The following is a 21,433-nucleotide window of genomic DNA, read 5'->3' as shown; positions in this document are numbered from 1 at the left end:
ACCATAATACATGTGTCTCAAAAAGTATAAATCAAAGGACATGCACACACCAAAACACAAGCCCCAAGTATATCATGTCAAAATAGATGCCAAAATACAATGGTACTTGAAAAATATAGGGGTATTTATTCTTTTCTTCTGACTCACACTTTATTTTCCTCTGGCTCTCCTTTATCAGCAAGATCTACCATAAACAAGCCATCAGCGATGAGAAACAGGTCAGTGACTGACTTCATCCTCCTGGGTCTGACAGATGATCCAGAGCTTCAGGTTGTGATTTTCTTCTTTCTATTCCTCATGTACATACTGAGCGTCACCGGAAATCTAACCATCATTGCCCTTACCCTGCTGGATTCCCACCTGAAGACCCCCATGTATTTCTTTCTCAGGAATTTCTCCTTCTTGGAAATTTCATTTACTTCTGTCTGCAACCCTAGGTTTCTGATCAGCATTTTAACTGGGGACAAGTCTATCTCCTATAATGCTTGTGTTGCTCAGCTATTTTTCTTTATCTTCCTTGGCTCGACAGAGTTTTTTCTCCTGGCCTCTATGTCTTATGATCGTTATGTGGCTATCTGTAAGCCCCTGCATTATACAATTATCATGAGAAACAAGATTTGTTACCAGCTCATCATCAGCTCGTGGCTGGCTGGTTTCTTGGTCATTTTTCCACCCCTAGCCATGGGCTTGAAGCTAGACTTTTGTGACTCCAATGTCATCGACCATTTTACCTGTGACTCTGCTCCTTTGCTGCAAATCTCTTGCACAGACACAAGCACGTTAGAGCTCATGAGCTTTGTTTTAGCTTTGTTCACTCTGATGACCACCCTGACACTAATCCTTCTGTCCTACGCTTACATCCTCAGAACAATTCTGAAAATCCCCTCAGCTCAACAAAGGAAAAAGGCCTTTTCAACCTGTTCCTCACACATGATTGTTGTTTCCATCTCCTATGGAAGCTGCATCTTCATGTACGTGAAAACATCTCCCAAAGAAGGAGTGTCTTTGACAAAAGGGGTAGCCATGCTTAATACCTCAGTGGCACCTATGTTGAACCCATTTATTTACACTTTGAGAAACCAGCAAGTGAAACAAGCATTAAAGGACATTGTGAGAAAGGTGCTTGCCTCAAAAACTTAATCTGAATATGATTTTATATCTGACATGGGCAGACAATTTTAACTTGAATCCAGTAATCCTCTTCTAGTCTTTCTCTCTCTTCATACTTTTATCTCCTCAGAAATACAACAGTTTACACTATTTTGTATTTATTTCCTATACTTACATGAAAGTCTTTTTATGAGTTCATGTACATCATTATTTTATTCAATTGTTTAATTATTTAATTCAATTTAATCATGATTTTATTCAATTTATCTCATATAATTGAAGATAGGAAGTAACAATGCTCAATAGGAAATTTTCTCATTACCTTATTCATTTAACTGTAACCCCTCTGTACAGTATCTTCACAATAAAAAATATATACTAAAAAAAATAATTGAAGATAGAACTAAGGTCATTTTGAACCCTAAGATATGTATTCAAATGTTTTTTTTCTTTCATGGGATTGTTTCTAACATATTTATAAGATGATTTCTTTGTTGCTTTGTATGTCCCTCCCCCACAGTATAACCCCTGCTTTCACTGTATTTGATGTCTGTATAATTTGTGGAGGGGAAGAGAAAAAGCAAATCGTTTCAATAGGGATACAGGTGGACCCATTGCAACAATGAGATGTACAAGTCGTTATGTCAAAAACGAACTTTACAACTTTGGTGGGGGGTGGGGAAGATTGAGGGAGGAGGCGGGGGGGGGAGGATGGGAGGGGGAAACAAAGGAGGAGGCTACAATGCTTGATAAGAAATGTACTCATTATCTTGCCCATGTAATTGTAACCCCTTTGTACAATATTTTCACAATAAAAAAAGAACTAAGGTCATTTTATATTTTATGTACTTCTGAACAGAACAGAACATTGGCTTACTTATGTTTGTGTTTAAGCAAACAAATATACATATAATTTTATATATGTGTGCATATACATGTTTTTATACATAAACTGACCCTGTTTACTTTTAGTAGTGCTAGAGGTTTATACTCTATTTTAAATGTTTGTTGTTCTCTTCAATGAAATTGAAAGAGAAAGCTCACTACCGAACACATTCTATGAAGCCATCATAACCCTCATCCCAAAACCAGGCAGGGACTCATCAAAGAAAGAGAAATATAGACTCATTTCTTTGATGAATATTGATGCAAAGCTTCTCAACAAAATTTTGGCCAATCGACTTCAACAATTCATCCAAAAAATCATACACCACGCTCAAACAGGATTCATTTCAGGGATGCAAAGCTGGTTCAATATACGCAAATCAATTAATATTATTTATCACATCAACAGGAGCAAGAATAAGAACCACATGGTTATCTCAATAGATGCAGAAAAAGCATTCGACAAGATCCAACACCCCTTCATGATGAAGGTTTTGGAAAAATTAGGAATCCATGGAACATTCCTCAATACAATAAAGGCTGTATATGACAAACCTACAGCCAGCATTATACTCAATGGTGAAAAACTAAAGCCATTTCCTCTTAACTCAGGAACAAGACAAGGATGCCCACTCTCTCCACTTCTCTTCAATCTAGTATTAGAATGCCTAGCTACAGCAATAAGACAAGATGCAGACATAAAGGGGATCCAAATAGGGAAAGAAGAAATAAAACTCTCCCTCTTTGCAGATGACATGATCTTGTATTTAAAGAATCCCATAGACTCCACTCCCAAATTACTCAAGCTGATTCAAAACTTTGGCAAAGTAGAAGGGTATAAAATTAACCCCCAAAAATCAATGGCTTTTCTGTATGCCAACAATGAGAAAAGTGTGGCTGAAATTAGGAAAGCAACTCCATTTGTAATAGCCCCACAAAAAATAAAATACCTCGGAATTAACTTAACTAAAGAAGTGAAGGACCTCTATGATGAAAACTTTAAAATCTTGAAAAAGGAAATCAACACAGAACTAAAAAAGTGGCAAAGCCTCCCATGCTCCTGGATTGGAAAGATTAACATCGTGAAAATGGCAATACTTCCCAAGGCTATCTACAAATTCAACGCAATACCTATCAAAATTCCAACCTCATTCTTCAAGGAAATAGAAGAGGCAATCCAAAAATTCATATGGAAAAATAAAAGCCGCGAATAGCAAAAACGCTCCTCAACAGAAAGAACACTGCTGGAGGAATATCAATACCAAATTTCAAACTCTACTATAAAGCCATAGTAATCAAAACAGCTTGGTATTGGCATAAGAACAGACCTCAGGACCAATGGAATAGAATTGAAAACCCAGAAATGAACCTACAGACCTATAGCCATCTAATCTTCGATAAGGGAGCTAAAACAATAGAATGGAACAAAGACAGCCTCTTCAGTAAATGGTGCTGGCAAAATTGGTTAACTACATGTAGGAAACTAAAGCTAGATCCTTATATATCACCCTGCACCAGAATCAACTCCAAATGGATCAAAGACCTTGAAGTCAAAGCAGACACTCTGAAAACATTACAGGATGGAATAGGAGAAACCCTAGGTTTCCTTGGCTCAGGCCGAAATTTTTTGAATAGAGACCCGGAAACACAACAAATCAAAGAAAGGTTGGACAAATGGGATTGCATAAGGTTGCAGAGCTTCTGCAGGGCAAATGACATAGCTAGCAAGATCAATAGAAAGCCCACAGATTGGGAGAAGATCTTTACTAGCCATACAACGGACAAGGGTCTCATATCTAAAATATACTTGGAACTCAAAAAATTAAACCCCCCAACAACAAATCCTCTAAGAAACAACTGCCCAATAAATAAGTGGGCGAAAGACTTAAAGAGAAACTTCTCTGAAGAAGAAAGAAGGATGGCCAATAGACACATGAAGAAATGTTCAACATCCCTAGCCATAAAAGAAATGCAAATCAAAACAACATTGAGATATCACCTCACCCCAGTTAGAATGGCAAAAATCAAGAACTCTAACAACAACAGATGCTGGAGGGGATGTGGACAGAAAGGAACCTTACTTCATTGTTGGTGGGAATGTAAACTTGTTCAACCACTTTGGAAAGCAGTATGGAGGTTCCTCAAAAGACTTCACATAGAACTCCCCTATGACCCAGCAATCCCACTTTTGGGCATTTACCCAAATGTTTACAAACAAGACCACACTAAAGCTACCAGCACAACAATGTTTATTGCAGCATTATTTACCATAGCTAAGATATGGATCCAACCCAGATGCCCCTCAGTAGATGAATGGATCAAGAAAATGTGGTATATATACACAATGGAATTCTATGCCTCCATCAGAAAGAATGACATTGCCCCATTTGTTAGGAAATGGAAAAACTTGGAAAAAATTATATTAAGTGAAGTAAGCCAGGCCCAAAGAAACATAGGTCCCATGGTTTCCCTTATTTGCAATATCTAGTATAGGTATGAGTCAAGCGGAAAAGGTCAGATAATGTGATGTCAGGAAAATGAACCCTTAGATATGTGTTTTAATGTTTTTTTTCCTTTCATGCATGTGTTTCTAACGCATTTATAAGATTATTTCTTTGTTGCTTTGTATGTACCTCCCCCACAGTATAACCCCTGCTTTCACTATATTTGATGTCAGTATAACTTGTGGAGGAGATGGGGAAAAACCAGTTGTTTAATGATACAGGTGGACCTGTTGCAACAATGAGAAGTACAAGTTGTCATGTCCAAAACGAGCTTTACAACGTCGGTGCGGGGGGGGGGGGGGGGAAGAGGGGGGAAGGAGAAGGATTGGGATTGGGGGGGAGAGGGAGGCTGGGAAGGGATGTGAAGGGTAAACCAAAGGAGGAGGCTGCAATTCTTGGTAAGAAATGTACACATTATCCTGCCCATGTAATTGTAACCCCTCTGTACAGTATGTTCACAAATAAAATTAAGTTAAATTAAAAAAGAAATAATAAGTGAAAAAAAAATTAAAAAATGTTTGTTGTTTTGTTATTTTAATGGTACATAGAGACATAAGGGGTACAGGAATCACCAATTTACAAACAGTAAATTGAATGTTTAAGAAGAGAAAGAAATGTTCATTGTTCTACTGAACAAGAACTTTACTTTTAGCTAATTTTTAACTCCAATAACATTTTAGAATTTGAGTTATATCAGTAAGAAAATAATATTTTTATGGTACTCTCACTAGAAAAATTTCTTCTATGTAGTATTATTTTAATCATAATTATTATTGCTTATTTATGAGGTCTTAAATAAAAAGAATTATAATGTAACTATGATTTTAATGGCAAAAGTGTAGTTTTTTCTAATTACAGTTATTATAGAAATAGCATTGGCAAGTAATCTTTTTTTTTTGGGGGGGGGGGTCAGCCATGAGGTTTGAACTCAGGGCCTGGGCACTGTCCTTGAGCAATTTTGCTAAAGGTTAACACTCTACCACTTTGAGCCACAGCTTACTTCTAGTTTTCTGATGGTTAACTGGAGATTAAGAGTCTGGACTCTAATGGTTTTGATCCTCAGATCTCAGCCTCCTGAGTGGCTCAGTTACAGGTATGAGCCACTAGCACCCAGCTTAGTAATCCCATTTTTATTAAAGTCCTAGAGCTGACATCTGGCATGAAACAGAAGCCAAAGGGCTTTATCCCCTGGCCAGAGCTTGCAATTTGATACAGTAGACCTACTCTACTAGCAGATAGGAGTTCTGCCTCCCATTAGGATAGATGTATTTTCCTTCATTATTGCCACTGCTGGAGTCAAACGATTCCTTCCTGAATGGCACAAGTCTCTGTCACCATAAACCTTAGGTACAACCCCACTTAGCATCAGCCTTAGTGGCTAAATGATTGTCCCTGCCACAATCCTCCCTCTTAACTCAGGCCTACGGGGTATCTGCAGGCCAGTGGGCACACATGGAACCTCAAAGATCTATCTGCACCAGACAGAAGCCTATGCATTCATATTTTAAGCTTCCATCACTGCCAAATGTGGCATCGGCCTGGGAGCACCTCCGAGGTTGTACAAGTCTTTATGATGATGAGACATCTGTGTCACCAAATTTAGCATCAGCTTTGGTGTTTATGGCAGTGCCTTCAACTCTATGACTTTGAACTTGAGCAGTACTGTATGGTGCAAGACTCCATTCACTGGAGGCAGGACAGGTAAATAAGCACAGGATTTTGATTTGGAATTCATGGCTCGAAAAGTGAACCCTAACATTGGGCAGATCCTAATGGATTCTGTCCCCAGGTCAGGCTGTTCCTGTGGACAGTGGTAAAAAGCAGCTCTGGTGCCAGGTAAACACAGGTGGCCTCTGTCTATTGCAGTTCTACAGCAGCCAACATCACCTGTGGCTATTTGTAGCTGCCTTGGACCAGGAAGCCACCTTAGTAAATGACAGCAGTGCAGACCTTTGTCCTTCCCAGGACAGCACCATTCTTGTCAGGTTGTATGGCCTTCAGAATGGACACTGTGAGCCGGTGACTCATACCTGTAATCCTAGCTACTCAGTAGCTGAGATCTGAGGATCGTGGTTCAAAGCCAGCCCAGGCAGGAAAGTCCAAGAGACTCTTATCTCCAATAAACCAGTAGAAAACCGGAAGTGGCACTGTGGCTCAAGCAGTAGAGTGCTTGCCTTGAGCTGAAGAGCACAGGGACAGTGCCCAAGCCCAGAGTTCAAGCCCCATGACCAACAAAAAAAAAAAAAAAAAAAGAATGGACACTGGGTTGTGGTGCTGGTAACTGTGGAAGAAATGAAGTGTGACTGGAGAGCTGTTGTGTGTGTGTGCTGATACCAGCGCTTGAACCCAGGGCCTAACATTCTGACTTAGCTTTTTATCTCAAAGCTAGCACTCCATCACTTGAACCATGGAGAGAGTTGTTATTAGACATTTCCTCTTTCTTTCGGAGACCTGGGCTCTGTCTCTTCACTTTTTCACTTAAGACTGACATTCTCCCATTTGAGCCACAGCTCTACTTCTAACATTTTGATGGTTAATAAGAGATAAGGGTCTCACAAAACTTTCCTGCCCAGGCTGGCTTTGAACCATGATCCTCAGATCTCAGACTCCTAAGTAGTTAGAATTATAGTCATGAGCCACTGGCATCCAGCTTACATTTATTTTAAAAGCTATTATTTATAGACTTGAAACTGAAAGCAAAAAAAAGCAATATGAAAACTATGATAATAAAAATACTGCATGCCAAACTCAAGTAATATAACTTAAATTTGTACTTAGGCTATCATCACCAATCACAAGTCTACAGCTTACACTCATTTTTCCTCTTTCTTATCCACTCCCTACATCTAGCATTTACCCAGTATTTTACATGTGGCCAAGTGATCCTAACCAGCATGACTCAGAAACTTCATAATTGTCAGTCTTACTGGTACCTTTTATGGCTTCTCTAACCATGTATTCTCAAAAATATTTACTGTGCATAACCTTTATAATTTGTGAGAGTCCCAATCCCTGCTCAATCCCTGCTCTTATTTACTATGTGAACTAGTAAATCCCTATCCAGAAAGTTATTCAGTCAGAATAAGGCACTGTGTTTAATAAGTGACAATAATAACAACAACCCTTACCAATGGCCAAAAACAAAAAGTTCATACACACAACTCTGTAACCCAGCAGGTTTTAAACAACTGAAGGCAGCAATTATCTTTCTTGATTTCCTTTATAGTCCCTTACTCTAAATATGGAACTTGTACTCTCAGACTAAGGCACTGGAACAGCAAAATAATAGACCTAAATACTTCCAGATCATAAGAATTACTTTCTGAGTGTTTGCCATTCTAAACATGTTTTAAATTTTTTAATTGAGTTCATTGAGTATCTAGTAGGAATTGTATTGATCCACATAAAAACTTTTGCAAAGATAATCTTTAAACACAGACTGTGAGATACAGATTTGTAAAAATATTTATTGGAGGAGTCCGGAGGAACATGGTTAAGGAGAAGCTGGAGGCTAAACAAGCTCTTGCATAGAAAGCAGTTTTAATGTTCCAGTGAACAGTCCTGGGCTAGAGAATCACACCAAGTACACCTTCACAGTACAGAGAGTTTAACCAGAGAGGAAAAAATCCAGGCAACTTGGTCAAGGAGACAGGTCTGAGCACTTGTTGCTGTCCATGGTGGTGGTGGTGACAACAGCTTCTGCCAAGGCTACCATATCAACAGAGAGAGCCCGGGACAAAGGTACCAGATGCAGAGTGCAAGCATATTCTACTTATCACCAGCAAGAACTGACAAGGACCAGAAATCTTCATCCTGCTGATTGCAGACCATGGACAACCCAGAAACCAAGAGGCTGGCAAGAGTACCCCTAAGACATCCTCATTCCTTCTCAAGGAGCAGCCGTGGGAAGGTGGCCCCTCCCCAACCACAGGAGAAGAACTCCATATTTGATACTGACAAAGGCCCAATCTGAGCATATAGCTCCAACTCAGGCCTTGGAAGAAAATAATAGGAGCCATTCAGGTCCCAGTAACCTGACCTGACCTACTGGGTTCAGCTCCACCCATGCGAAAGTCACCCTTCCCAGGCAGAGAAAGCTCCACCCCCGGAGGAGTGACTTTCTTCACTGGGTAAACAGAGCCAGAGGCTGCCCCTCCCCACTGCAGCCTAGAGAGCAGGAGGAGTAAAAGACAAACAATTGAAGCTCAGTAAACATAAATCCTGAGAATGGCTCCAGGCTGGGCTCTGTGAGTGAGTGGCTCAGGAGCTAACCCCTCAGGGAAAAGCTACTGATTGCTGATAGGTCTCAACCCTACCCAGAACCTAGCCTCATCACAGCAACTCCAAGCTAGAGGAAACAGCCATCTCCCACTTATACTATACTCAAAGCAGATCTCTTTCCCACTGAACTAGCCTGGGAGGAGGATCACAAAGTCCTGGGTAAGGAAGTGGCGCTGTAGCTCAAGTGGTAGAGTGCTCGCCTTGAGCTGAAGAGCTGAGGGACAGCGCCCAGGCCCAGAGTTCAAGCCCCACGACCGACCAAAAAAAAAAAAAAAAACAAAGTCCTGGGTAAGGCAGAGCATTTTTCTGCCCGCTCAAAAACTGACTTAAACCAATCAAACCACAGGAAAACCAAACACCACAAGCAAACCAGAGACTCCACCAAGAGACTGGTTACAGACACAGGGGAGATACAAGATCTTTTCCCCCCCACCCCCCCCCCACCCCTGCAAAAAAAAGTCAAATAGCTCATTTTTCTACCTAATTTTTTTTTAAAAAAATTTTTCTTCCATAATTTTTTAGGGGTGTGTGTGTGTGTGTGTGTGTGTGTGTGTGTGTGTGTGTGTGTAAATATCTTTTAACCTTTTGGTCTTTTTTTATTGTGTGTGATTTAATTGCTGTTCTGCTCATCCCCAGATATATACCCGTCATCGATTAGTAGACCTTATGCTTCATTGTGTACATACTTAATTCAAAAATTGATTACTCAATTCACAACCTTTTAGGCTTAACTTCTTAAATAATAGTATTATTTCTTTATACCTATATAATTTTTAAGTATTCCATTTTTAAATTTATTTTTTATTTTTTCATTTTTCACCTTTATCTCTATCCTTTTCTTCTATCCATATTACTTCTTTATACTTACATAATTTTTAAGTGTTTCACTTTTCAAATTTAAATTTTTGTTTTTTTCATTTTTTTCTTGTTTCTTTATCCCTTTCCTTTCATTCTGTTCTATCCATTTCCTCTCTGAGATTAGGTTTTGGTTAAATTCACTCTTTCCTTTTACCTATCCAAATCCCTCTAATCCTATTTTTCCCCACAATTCTCCCTAACCCAATTAATTTCTGGTCTGCTGAATCCCTCTTTGGTGTTCTTAGCCCATTAATCCATAGTTGTTTGATGTTAAATAGATTGTATCTGTTGAACTAGATTGTATCTGTAGCCATTTTGACTATGCAACTACAGGGCTCTGGTTGATGCTTGCCTTAAAACAGTGTTCTAGCACAAAATTGGTGTTACTTTCATACCAAATGGGCAGAACAAGCCAGAGAAACACAAGAAAAATAGCAAGTCCAGGTATCTCAGCTCCCACTTAAGATAATCAGGTGACAGAACAGTTAATGAATAATCCAGAGGAGAGGTCCCAAAAAGCTCTACAAACACAACTGGTAAACATGGTGAATGAAAAGATTTAAAGCCTGCAAAGGACTCAGTGTGAGCGGGATAGGGAGCAGGACAAGGTTAACCAATGATTAATACAGGAACTCCATGAGCATGATGAGGCTAACCAAAAATTACTACAGGAATTTCATGAGCATGAGGAAGCTACTCTAAGATTAATACAGGAATGGCTTGAGCAGGCTAAGAACAGTCAAAGAGTAACACAGTAATTGCTTGAGCATGAGGAAGCTAATCAAAGAGCAATATAGGAATTGCGAGAGCAGGATGAGAATAGACAAAGATCAATAGAGGCATTCATGGAACCCATAAACAGACAGCAGAATGAATCCAGGGAGACCACAAAGGGAATGCTGAATGGAGCCCATCAGAAGGAAAGGGAGTCCAATGAAACCATAACCAATCAACTAAGGAATTTGAGAATAAACACTGAACACCAAATTTCAGAGCCTGTTTTTTCTAGAAGAATTTTTTTTTTTTGTCAGTCATGGGGCCTGAACTCTGGGCCTGGGCACTGTCCCTCAGCTCTTCAGCTCAAGGCTAACACCTTACCACTTGAGCCACAGCACCATTTGCAGCTTTTTCTGCGTATGTGGTGCTGAGGAATCAAACCCAGGGCCTCATGCATGCAAGGCAAGCACTCTACCACTGAGCCACCTCCTCAGCCCCTCCTAGCAGAATCTAAAAGAGGAAAGACAATACTCCCTGTGACTGAGTTGATGAACCGAAAATCATCTACTTCATCTCCTGTAGTGGAGTGATTGTTTGTGTCCCCACATCATTCATAGGTGAAAAGCTGAATCTCCAGTGTGAAGGACTCTGGGAACGGAGCAAGGGTTACATTAGGTGATAAATGCAGAGTTTCTATGATAGAATTGAAGCTCTTATGAAAAGAAGAGACTCTTTGAGTGCATATTCTTAGGAGAGGCCGCATAAGAACATAAAGGATAGGGAGGTTCTTCAAAAGATCAAAGTATATCTCCTTTAAGACCCTACCATACTTGGGCATGTGTGTGAAGGAACAGTTTATAAGCAAGATAGCTGCATTCACAGCTCTGTTCACAATAGCCACAGTGGAGGATCAGCTGAGGTACCCAACAATAGTGAATGGATAAAGAAAACACAGGACACATAGTATCATGGAATATTACTTGGTCACAAAGGAAAATGAAAATATTCCCTTTTTCTAGGAAATGGATGTATCTAGAAATCATCTTATTAAGATAAGCAAAGCTCACAAAGACAAATACATTAGCCAAGCTACACAGGTGACTAAGATCTGGAGGATTGAAGTGCAAGGCCAGCCCAGGGAGAAAAGTCCATGAAACTTCATCCCTAAAATAGCCAGCAAGAAACCAGGCTAGAATATGACTCCAGTGATAGAATGCCAGCTAAGCAAGCAAGCCAAGCAAACATCAAATTCTGAGTTCAAACCCTGGTGCTGGCAAAAAAAAAAAAAAGCTAAAAATCACATGTTCTTATTCATTTATGGAACCTAGAACTGAAATGATGATGATGATGATTAATATTCTTAATAGTAATGATAAATGATATGAATGTAAAAGGGGTACTGTCTTAGCGATGGGATCAGTGGGAAAAGAGAAAAGGAAAGGATACTGAGGAACAGACAGTATGGAAATATGAGCTAGACAGACAGACGGACGGATGGACAGACAGACAGACAGACAGACAGACAGACAGACAGACAGACAGACAGATAGAGCATAATGAAATCATCAAATCTCATCATTCAAACATTGTTGGAGGAAAGGGTGGAAGGGGAGAATGGAGAGATAAGAGAGGAGGTAAAATTGTTCAACGTACAATGAGTACGTATTTAGAAGCATCACACTAAAACTCTCATGTTGTTAGTATTCAAATTCAAAATACAGCAACAAAATAAAAGGAATATAAAGGAGAGAGAGAGAGTAGCAGGAGCAAAGGCTCACCTGATAGTAGGCACTTAATTTTTGTTGGGCTTCCCAGCATCTGGAGCTATGAGAAATAAATGCTTGTTATCTAAGCCACATAGTCTGATACATGATGCTGCTGCAGCTCCAACTAACACACAGTACCTTTCCCGGTCTTCCTCATTTCATCTGTTCTAGGTGACTTATTTGGAAAGCAATCCCAGTGTCTAAAAGCAACTAACTTCTCCAGACACTTCTACTACACTGCTCTATTTTCAAAATTGGGCAAAGGAATATAAGAAAACCTGTGTGATAAGGTGGGTAGTATTTTCTTCCCTGTTCCTACTAACAGGGAATCCAATGCCTTTAAATGGTCACCTGCCCTCGTTCAGTGCAATGCTGTGTCGCATCAGCCATTTGGTAAAGACTCAAATAATGGTAATAGCTCAGAGCTTTAATAATTCAGATCCTTAGCTGTCACAGTAAATCCATACAAACTAATATTTATTACTGCCAATTAGGATCAATGTCTGATACACATAAGGAGGAAAGCAACCTATGTAACCAACTTTTTACCAAGTGACTGGAGTAAAGAGTCATTTCCTTAACAAACTGCACCATATTAGGCACTCAGTGTTGAAGCTCCTCACTTTAACTTAAATAGCAACAGTGGAAAAACAGACTTGAATAGGGACCCTTCTGTTGGAGCCACACATAACCTCCATCACCATTATCATGTCGGTATATATACACAATGGAATTCTATGCCTCCATCATCATGACAAAATCCTTACGTAACTATTTGCTATAAATTGAAGCTGTCGATGTGAATTGAAAGTGTCAGTCCAACAGTAGTAGCTAAGAACATGTGGGCCTGGCTCACCTGTTCTCTAAGCTCAGTGTGTCTTCTGACCTTGCTGTTGCCTAAAGGGATTTACAGTTTTAAGGGCCTCAGCTCCCACTTGGCTTTTTCACTCAAGGCTGGCGCTCTACCACTTGAACCACAGCTCCACATCTGGCTTTTTGCTGGTTACTTGTAGATAAGAGTCTGATGGACTTTCCTGTTCTGGTTAGCTTTGGACTGTGATCCACAGATCTCAGCCTCCTGAGTAGCTAGGATTGCAGGCATGAGCCACTAATACCCAGAAATTTCATGTTTAGTGAAATTCCGCCAGAGGCAGACTGCCTGATGATGGAATTCTGCTATGTATAGCCAGCTGCACAGCTAAGTAGACTAAATATCTAGTTAAAAATTTGGCAATTGAGTCACACAGTAACTTGGTGAAACATTCACTCTGTACCTTAGTCCCAAACACTGTCCACACATATTGCATATTCAAAGAAAAAATACTATTAAACTTTTTAATATTTTCCAGTTTGGAAACTCAAATGCAACATGCATGTAATTTTGACTATAATTTGTTACTATTTTTGTTTTTTCACACATTATGTATCAATTTGTAGTACAAAGTGGTTTCTCTCCACATGTCCATGTGTGCCTAAAACGTAACTTGACCGAACACACCTCTTCCACCGCTCTGTGTGACCATGCTGCCCACTATTCTCAAGCCAAATGCATCAGGCTTCATTGTTCTATGTCACATATGTACATAAAATATGTGGATCATATTCATTCTATTACCTACTCTATGCACCCTAGCCCCTTTTACTAGTACCCATACCCCAGACAGACATGAGATTGGAGTGGTCAAATACAATTAAAGTACAATATATTCGTGTGAAAAATGTGGAGAAACCCCTGTAAAAGATTTATACATACTCACTTATTACTATCAGACACACTAAAAGAACCTAGTAAATGGAGATTTCAGGTTCATAGAATGCCATGCTAATTTAACTTTCCTGCCAATTTTCTTACCGACTAACTTGCTTGAGGTAAAAGTCTGAGATATGTTTGCTTTTATTTTTTATTAATGTGGTGGTTGTATATATTAAAAAGGGTTGTTGGTACTATTTCAGTGCATATATACAGCATGTGCTGAACATGCTACTCTCAATTTTTTCACGACATGTTCACATGTATTCATGCACCTATGTGTCTTAAAAAAAAAAAAAGAAGTAATCCCTACCAGTGTATCACACCTGTAACCCTATTTATTCAACAGGCTGAGATCTCAAACTCGCAATTCAAAGCCAGCCCAGGCAGGAAAGTCCATGAGACTCTTATCTCCAATTAATCACTAAAAGCCAAAATTGGAGCTATGTCTCAAGTGGTAGAGCACTAGCCCTTAGCAAAGCAACTAAGGGACAGCACCCAGATTCTGAGCTTAAACCCCAGAACAAAGCAACTAAGGGACAGCACCTAGATTCTGAGCTTAAACCCCAGAACCAGCATATACACAAAAGAAGTGAGATATAAATAGATAAAAATAGCAACAAAAGATTAGCAAACACACATACACACATACACATCTCAATATTTTTGAAAAGTAAAATGGGAAAACAATGTAAAAAGTAGTTTTACATCGTTGGTGTAAAAACAAGAATACCAACTATAAAATTCAGAAAACATATTTAAATTACAAGACTGGGCAACTACAGTCTTCTAGACATTTATTATTTTAACGATGAGCTTCACATGGTCTTCACTTTTTTGTAAAAATGATCTTACTGATCATGTCTCTGAAGGCTGTTTTCACTTGCTTGTTTCGCAGCGAGTAGATGAATGGGTTCAACAGAGGGGCAAGGGAGGTGTTTAAAACGGCCACTCTCTTATTAAAATTGGCTGCCTCTTTCACAGAAGGATTTATGTACATGAAGATACAGCTGCCGTAAGAAAGTGAGACCACAATCATGTGAGAGGAACATGTAGAGAAAGCTTTCTTTCTCTGCTGAGCAGAAGGGAATTTCAGGATGGTCCTGACAATGTATGCATAAGAAAGAATCACCAGCACCAAGGTGAGAATCAAGGTCACGGCGGCGAGGACAAACTGAAGCACTTCGATGGCATGTGTGTCTGAACAGGATAAATGCAGCAGAATGGTATAGTCACAGCAATAGTGATTGATGACGTTCGAGGCACAGAATGGCAGCTGAAGAGTCATCGTATGCGGCACAATGACAACCACAAAACCAGAGAACCAGGAACTTAGGACAAGGACTTGGCAAAGTCCCCTGTGCATGATTGCTGTGTAATGCAAGGGTTTGCAAATGGCAACGTAGCGGTCATAGGACATGGCAGCTAAGAGGTAAAATTCCGTCGCTCCCAGAAGGATTGCAAAAAAATACTGGGTGAAACAAGCAGCAAAGGAGATAGTCTTGTCTCCAGTTCCAATGTTGACTAGCATTTTGGGAACAAAGACAGAGGTAAAAGATACTTCCAAAAATGCGAAATGACGGAGGAAGAAATACATAGGAGTCTGGAGGCGATAATCCAGCAGGGTCAAAGTGATGATGACCAAGTTGCCCGTGATACTGAAGATATAAGTGAAGAACAGAAAAAGGAAAAGTGGGGCTTGAAGCTTGACATCATTTGTTAGTCCAAGAAGAATGAACTCTGTCACTGAGGTTTGGTTTCCCATCATCAACTTCAGGCAAGTCAAGGTAGAAAATAACAGCAGTGTCATTGTAACAAGACTGAAGGTTCATGATTCTTACTGAAATACAATACTAGGGAGAAGGAGCAATCAAAAGCTAAAATTTTTAAACTCTGAATTGTTTTCTACACTTGCTGTGGGGGAAAAAATTCTATCTAGCAAAAAGAAAAAAGTCACCTATACCTATTTTATTTTTTAAATAACAAAAGTCCCGTTTCTTTGGAACAGGTTGAATTATTTTAAGTTATATGAGTAATTATCTTCACACTTGTTTATATTTTCCCTTCTTATTCTTTCTATTCTGATTTTTCTCTCTCAAGTTACTGGATGCTGCCACATTTGCAAAGAACTAATCTGGGTTTGTTGTTTTCTTTTGTTATTGTTGCTGTTGTTGTTTTGTATTCTTTCTTTTGTGTGGTATTTTGGATTATGATAACTGTGTGCATCTGCAACAGCTCAAGACCTGCATAGTTTTCTCTAACACTTGAGCCATACCTCTAGCCTGGCTTCTTGCCAGTTATTTTGGAAATACAGTCTCACAGACTTTTGCACAGGCTGATCTTGAACCTCAGTCCTTTGGATCTCAGCCTCCTGAGGAGCTAGGATGATACATGTGAGCAACCAACACCCAGTTGAATTCTTTTTAAAAAGTAATTTTATTTTTATTAGTAAGGCATTATACAGAGGGGTTGCTATTTCATAAGTCAGGTAATGAGTACACTACTGCCAGCTGAATTCTTTCCTTTTTTTCTTTTTTTTAAAAAACATCAGTTATGGGGCTTGAACTCAGGGCCTAGCCTCTGCTCCTGAGCTCTTTTGCTCTAGGCTAGTGATCTATCACTTTGAGCCACTGCATCACTTCCAGTTTTCTGATGCTTATTTGGAGATAAAAGTCTCACGAACTTTCCTACTTAGGCTGGCTTTGAACCACAATCCTCAGATCTCAGCCCCCTGAGATGCTAGGAATACAGGTGTGAGCCACCAGCTCCCAGCTCTGAATTCTTAATAGTGTTCAATATTCTTGTCAACTACTATTGCTAGCTGATGGCAAGGACTTATTAAATGCCCTAAAAACTCATTTAATGTAGATGTGAAAAAATATTAACAAGATAATGCTTCATCCTACCCAAAATAAAGATTCTTTTTCATTTTAACAAGTGTTTTACTATATATATTGGTATATTCTTATATTCCAATATGTAATTTGTTTACAATAGTCACAAATATTTTATATTTTGGGCTGGGAAGGTAGCTCAGTGGTAGAGTACTTGCCTTGCATGCATGAGGCCCTGGGTTCGATTCCTCAGCATCACCTAGACAGAAAAAAGCCAGAAGTGGTGCTGTGGCTCAAGTGGTAGAGTGTTAGCCTTTAGCTGAAGAGCTGAGGGACAGCACCCAGGCCCAGAGTTCAAGCCCCATGATTGGCAAAAAAAAAAAAAAAAAAATATATATATATATATATATATACACATATATATATATATATATTTTATATTTTGTAAGCTAAAATTCCAAATGTATTTAACATAGACAAAAGGGCAGCTAATACCAAGTTAGAAATTTTATTGAATAGTAGAATTTATATTAGAAAAGTTTCAGTGCACCTAATATTATAATGTGAACAATTTCTACTTTTGGAGAAGACAGTCTTTTGTTAAAAACTTCACAAGCTAATTGTAAGAATCAAAGACATTAGCATTGTTGGACCCCAGTGGTTGTATCTGTAATCATAGTTACTCAGAAGGCTGAGATCTGGGGACCGCCATTTGACTCCAGACCAGGCAGGAAAATCTGTGAGACTGTAACTCCAATTACTCACTAAAAAACCCGGAAGTAGAGCTGTTGCTCAAGTAGTAGAGTGTTAGCCTTGAGCAAAAAGGTTCAGGGACAGCACTCCAGCCCTGAGTTCAAGCTGCAGGACGGGCACACAAAAGAATTAATACCATAAAGATATTAAATGCTATGGAGTTATCCAGTATTAGCTTAAAAATTCTGTTATATTAGTGAATAATCTGAATCTTTGTGCCAAATATATAAATTTAACTTACTTGAAATTATGAGTATCTACATCTGAGTACATTATCTAATAGAATGTATACTTACTACAGAAAAATAAAATGAATGGAAATGACTTTTTTTGTTCTTGATGTGGTTTTTGTTGTCTTTTCCTTTTGTTTTGTTTGTTAGCTTACTTGTTTTGGTGAAGGTAAGGGGAGGCACAGAAATAGAGGGACAAAAGGTGAACAAATGCAGCAGTGGTGCTCACTAGACACCCTGTGGAAAATGAACTTTACAACTTGTGGGTGGGGATCCAGCAGGGAAAATCTAGGAGAGAGCAAGGGAAGGAGGCAACATTGCTCAAGAAGACATGCACTCATTACCTGACTAATGTAACTGTAACCCCTCTGTGTATCACCTCTACAACAACAATAAAATATATTTTTAGAAAAAGAAAATGGAAAATTAAAGAAATGTATAAATAACACATTTTACAAAAAAAAATTTATGTTCAAAATCTTGTGCTATGACATTGTTAAAGCTTTGAGTCTTGTGATTTAATCTATTAGAAATGATTTTTATCTTTCTACATGAAAATAGCTAGAATATCTCAAATAATTTCAAGGTACCAATCTTAATCTTGTGGCCTAAGGCCCAGAGTTCAGGCCCCACGACCGGACCCCCCCCTCCAAAAAAAAAAACTTTTATGTTCTGAATTTTCCATTTCTTACATAATTCTTTTCTGACATAATAAAAATTATAAATTATTCTTGAGTTGATTGTGAAAATATCAATGAGAATCAACAATGAGAGCAAAACAATTTTTTATATTAGTAGAAATCTTACTTAGAGGAGCACTGGTAGCTCATGCCTATAATCCCAGTTACTTGGGAAGGTCAGATCCAAAGATCAAGGTTCAAAGCTGGCCCTGGGCAGGAAAGCCCATGAGAATCATCTTCAATTAACCATCAACAAACAAAACAGAAGTGGAGCTATGGCTCAAGTGGTAGAGCTCTAGCCTTGAGCACAAAAGTCTGCAGACAGCACCCAGGCTCTAAATTCAAGCCCCAGGACCAGAAGCAATAACCAAAAAAAATCTACTAAATAAATTATTAAAATGGTAACTTTTTCATAAGAAAAATTCATATCAAACATTTCAAATGTTTTAAAGGATAATAATCTTTTATAATAATGACTATTGCATGCAATGACTCATATAAGATTTTATCAAGTAATAAATACCTGACTCAAGTTTATTTGGCAAAAAAAGATTTACATTCTAGAAGGTAATTTTGAAAAGGCAAGTTTTATTTGTACTTAAAAGAAATTTCCAAGAGAAGGTGTTTCCCAAACTTTTCCATATTCATTCAGTTACAGATCATTTTTTCCAAAGTAAAATCATGCCTAGAATTAATTATATGACTGCCACATTTACCCTATCTCCTTCTGTTGATGCCCTCTCATATTTAAGTACTCCTTACAAAGGAATTGTTCCAGGATGAAATTGTTGAGGACAAAAATAACAAAACAGCATCCATAGGAAGTGAGAAGAAGTATAGGATGAAAATGGCATTGGATGTATTTTGACCCTCTAAGCTCTACATGCATAAGAATGGTATAACATTTATTCTAAAAAGTACATTTATACAATAAAATCCTATGTGTTGGATTGTATCTGTTTTTGTGGAAATCAATGTAAGTTTATTCCACAAAAAAAGAATGTGTATGCAGCTAGATCAATAAAGATGAACTTAGATCATGCAGTAAAGCAAAGAGTGCACCATGATCCTCTAGTTAAACACAAGCATCACCAGCCCTCTCCTACCTTATGGAGGGAGTCAGTCCTACTGTAGATCCCTCTGTGATGAGCTGGAGAATATAAAAGTGAGGACCCATTGGGAAATGATCCCTGGGCCATCAGACAGTAAAAATGGAAGGAAGCTATTTATAGCAAGATGAAGATAAACATAAAAATTACATAAATATGTTCATTCATTCACTTCATCTTTATAGGTAATACCTCTCGCACAAAGACTACATATTCTTTCCTGTCTATCATGATTTTCGAAGGTTTACTAAACTCCATATCAATTCAAAATATATATGCATACTGTAAAAAAATACAAGTTCAACTGAAAGCTACATTAGTAGTGCCACAAGGAATTGTCTGTTGTTGTTTTAATTTTTTTATTATCTTTAAGTAGTTGCACAAAAGAGTTTCCATTTTGGCTGTGATGCATACCCCCTCCTGAAGATCTCATGCTCAGAAAGATGGCTCTTAAAGCAGATGCTTATAGTTTATGTTGTGTTAACCTTTGTAATGACCTAATATGTGTACTTCTATCTTACATATGCATCATTAAGACCACTCAACAATTCCCTCTGCCAAGTAAAGAAAAAAGGCCTTTTCCACCTGCTCTTCCCACATGATCGAGATTTCCATCACCTATGGCAGCTGCATCTTCATCTATGTGAAGCCTTCATCCAAGGATTCGATGGCTGTCAACAAGGGTGTGACCATCCTCACCACCTCCATCGCTCTTATGCTGAACCCCTTCATTTACACCTTGAGAAACAAGCAGATAAAATAGGTCTTCAGTAACACAATCAAAAGAATTTCATTGTTGTGAAAGAAAGGAAATTCTCCATTGTAAAATAATAGCTTTAGATACATTTTGATGGAAAGAACATTGATTTTTCTGCATATGTCTTTGCATTTGGACCTCATCCTTTCCTAACAATTTCAAAATAACTCAGAAGGGAAAAAAGAAAAAGAAAAAAACCCACAGTACACATACACAAGGAAACAACCTAGTGTATAAATAATGATTTAGTGTATCAATAATCCTTGGTAAAACCACAAATAAAGTGAAACAAAACCAATAAATACATCATGTATTTTCATTTGGGTAATTATGCATATTAGAGAATATTCTTACTACTGAACTACACTTGAGGCACTGAGGATAGAATAGAAAACCCAAAGATCTCTGTTCTTCTTCCACACCTCACTTTTTTCATCTTATGGTAAAGATTATGTATAGAAGGATAAAATTACATAAGTCAGGTAATGCGTACATTTCCTTCTGAACAGTGTCACACTCTCCTTCATTCTCTCCCAGTTTTCCCCCTCCCAAATCCCCCCAATCCAAGTTGTATAGTTCATTTCCAACATAGTCTCTGTGGGTTTCACTCCTGAATAGGTTCAACCTTTGTCCCACCATTTGTGTGCTTTCTCTTCCCCTCCCCAAATCAAATAAATTTATACACAAGACAAAGGATACAGAAATCAAAAACAGTGACAGAAGGGAATAAACCAAGTAAAAAGTAAACGAAAGGGGCCAAAAATAATGAAAAGGGGACAAAAATAAAGAAGTACGAACGATGCAATAACAAACCTCCTGATTTCATTCTTGGAGTTCATTTCAATAAATATCAATTTATAAGATTATACACACATAGCCATTGAGCTCCGTGTTCCTCTCCCAAGAATACCCTCCTTTGCTCAAACTAAGTGAATCTTTAGACTGACATTTAATTAATCATGTCCAAGGGTCGTAATTTGTCTTTTCCTATCCATTGAGTTTACTAATAGATTTATAGGCACATTCTAATTACTAAAATGAGGGAAAACATGGAGCCTCTATTTCTTTGGGTCTGGCTTACTTCACCTAGTATAATTTTTTCTTAACTCTTTCCATTTCCTTACAAATGGAGCAATGTCATTCTTTCTGATGGAAGCATAGAATTCCATTGTGTATATATACCATATTTTTTGATCCAT

At 38.4% G+C, this 21,433-nt stretch overlaps 2 protein-coding genes across 2 annotated transcripts; one reads left to right on the top strand and one right to left on the bottom strand.

Moving 5' to 3' along the window:
- The first annotated feature begins 207 nt into the window (after positions 1-207).
- On the top strand, positions 208-20,240 carry LOC122124391 (olfactory receptor 6C76-like). The gene is made up of 2 exons (XM_042699139.1): positions 208-939; positions 20,085-20,240. Exons 1-2 carry the CDS (start codon positions 208-210, stop codon positions 20,238-20,240), a joined length of 888 nt encoding a protein of 295 aa, XP_042555073.1.
- Positions 14,701-15,636, bottom strand: LOC122124390 (olfactory receptor 2AP1-like). Its single transcript, XM_042699138.1, has one exon. The coding sequence runs from the start codon at positions 15,634-15,636 to the stop codon at positions 14,701-14,703; it is 936 nt and encodes a 311-aa protein (XP_042555072.1).
- Positions 20,241-21,433: the final 1,193 nt, after the last annotated feature.

Source organism: Dipodomys spectabilis, unplaced genomic scaffold, assembly GCF_019054845.1.
Source record: "Dipodomys spectabilis isolate Male_0828 unplaced genomic scaffold, ASM1905484v1 ptg000234l, whole genome shotgun sequence".
NCBI classification, from domain to species: domain Eukaryota; kingdom Metazoa; phylum Chordata; class Mammalia; order Rodentia; family Heteromyidae; genus Dipodomys; species Dipodomys spectabilis.
The sequence above is the reverse complement of the archived record's forward strand: the minus strand, read 5'-3'. Positions and strand labels throughout refer to the sequence as shown.